The sequence below is a fragment of the Callorhinchus milii genome, unplaced genomic scaffold (genome assembly GCF_018977255.1).
Source record: "Callorhinchus milii isolate IMCB2004 unplaced genomic scaffold, IMCB_Cmil_1.0 Scaffold95, whole genome shotgun sequence".
Lineage (NCBI taxonomy): Eukaryota > Metazoa > Chordata > Chondrichthyes > Chimaeriformes > Callorhinchidae > Callorhinchus > Callorhinchus milii.
In genome coordinates, this window is record NW_024704836.1 from 18,070 (window position 1) to 19,929 (window position 1,860).

General features: G+C 51.6%; 1 gene segment (V, D, J or C); it reads left to right on the forward strand.

Moving 5' to 3' along the window:
- Positions 1-339: 339 nt before the first annotated feature.
- On the forward strand, positions 340-1,521 carry LOC103172852. The segment is given in 2 exon segments: positions 340-551; positions 1,055-1,521. Coding segments are annotated over 2 exon segments (372 nt in total).
- The last annotated feature ends 339 nt before the right edge of the window (positions 1,522-1,860 follow it).

The following is a 1,860-nucleotide window of genomic DNA, read 5'->3' on the forward strand; positions in this document are numbered from 1 at the left end:
ATAATAATTTGGTCACTCAATTAACAACTGTTTGTGGGACACTGCTGTGCGCAATTGGCTGCCGCATTTCGCCCACAACACATACAGTCACTACACTTTTACAGTGTAATCTGTGAAGTGCTATTGAGACGTCTAGAAGACCGGATAAAACGCTACAACAAATGAAAGAATCAATATTATCATTTAACTCTTAACTTACAGGAGCTCTAATTTGGTCGGTTTCAGAGCAGCAGTCGACCATCACTCCATCTCGCTCACTCTCCGTTCTGTTCACTCTTTATCTCTTATCTGTGAGTCTGCACCTTGCAGTTCCCAGACTATCCCCTGGGGGAGGCTGTGGCCTCACTAAATCACCCAAACACCCACATCTTCACATCACATGAGGTGCGAGGGTTACCTTCACTCTGCCAGAGATTCACATCACAGAGAGAGAGTGTGAGTGAGAGAGAGAGAGAGAGGGAGGTTGTGAGGTTCCCAAGGTTAATCCAAGTCTCTGCAAACAATGAGTCTGTCCTTTCTCACTGTCTCTCTGATCTCCATCTTCTGGCCCTGTGAGTATCTCTCAACAGCTCTGAATTTCCCTCAGGCTCTCAATTCCACTGAGATTCATATCCATATCACACCCCACTCTCCCAGACTCTCTGCGTATCTCTGTCTCTCTGTGTCTGAGTGAGTGTATGTGTGTCTCTCTCTTTAACCTGCAGTTCCTGAGCCTGGCCGGAGACAGGTCTTGGGGGGCAGGTGGGATTCTTCCCGCTCGGCTCCAAGACAAAGTCCCGACTGACGGCTTGGGTTCCAAGCAGCGGGAAGCTTGCCAGGCAGCGCTCGCAATTTTGGGGTGGAGAAACCGTCAGGTTCTAGCTGGTCAAACCCCAGCAGTGACACCCCACCCTCCCTCCCGCTACACACCAATGTCTCTCTCCCAGTGTCTGGCCGACAGATACAATCGTCACGGCTGTTTGCCTGGAAGTGGCTGCTGTGTTGGCCCACAACACACAGTCACTACCCTTTGCAGCGAGTCCCACTTTTGTTTCAACGCTTGTGTCTCCCTCAGGCTGGGTGACGGCCGAGCTGATCTATCAGTGGCCTCCGAGGACGGTGGTGAGAGAGAGCGACTCTGTGCTATTGGGTTGCCACCAGAATGACAGCAGTAAACCTATAATGCTCTGGTACCAGCAGAGAGATGGAGAGGGCCTGAGACTGATCGGCTTTACCTACTATCCAAACCCACCGACTATGGAGAAGGACGAGCAGAGTAATTTTGAGATCATATCGCAAGATCAGACAACATCTCGGCTGAACATCTCAATGGTGAGAGCGCCGCAGGAGGGGATGTATTACTGCGCAGCCAGAGATGAGCACAGTGAGAGAGATTGACTGAAAGCTCACTCATAAACCTCACTCCTCACACACCCTTCCTGCCACTCCACCTCCCTCCCCGCTTCACACTGGCACCTGTACTCTCCAACAGAATGCAGCAATGTCGACAGAGAGACAGAACGTGAGAGCGAGAATGAGTAGATCATCACGCCAACTGGCCAACAGAGGGCAGATATCTCCCCGAGGGACACAGAGAGAGAGAGTGGTGGTGGGGTGGGGGAGGGTGGAGACACCAGCCCTTGACCTAGTTTAGAGAGCACAGAGCATAAGGGAAATTTGAGGTCGGATAAACCAGCAGCAAACTATCTGCCCACATCTGCTCTTTGCGATTTGTGCTGAGTGTGGCCGGTGACATCCTGTTATTGTGTGGAGCTGTGCTGTTTTGGCTCTGTGGTTAACAGGTGTCAGGCTTGTAGCTCGGGCTCTGGGCTCAAGGTTCTGAGTCTGAGCTCCATGTTGTGGGGTTTTGGGGTCACAGTC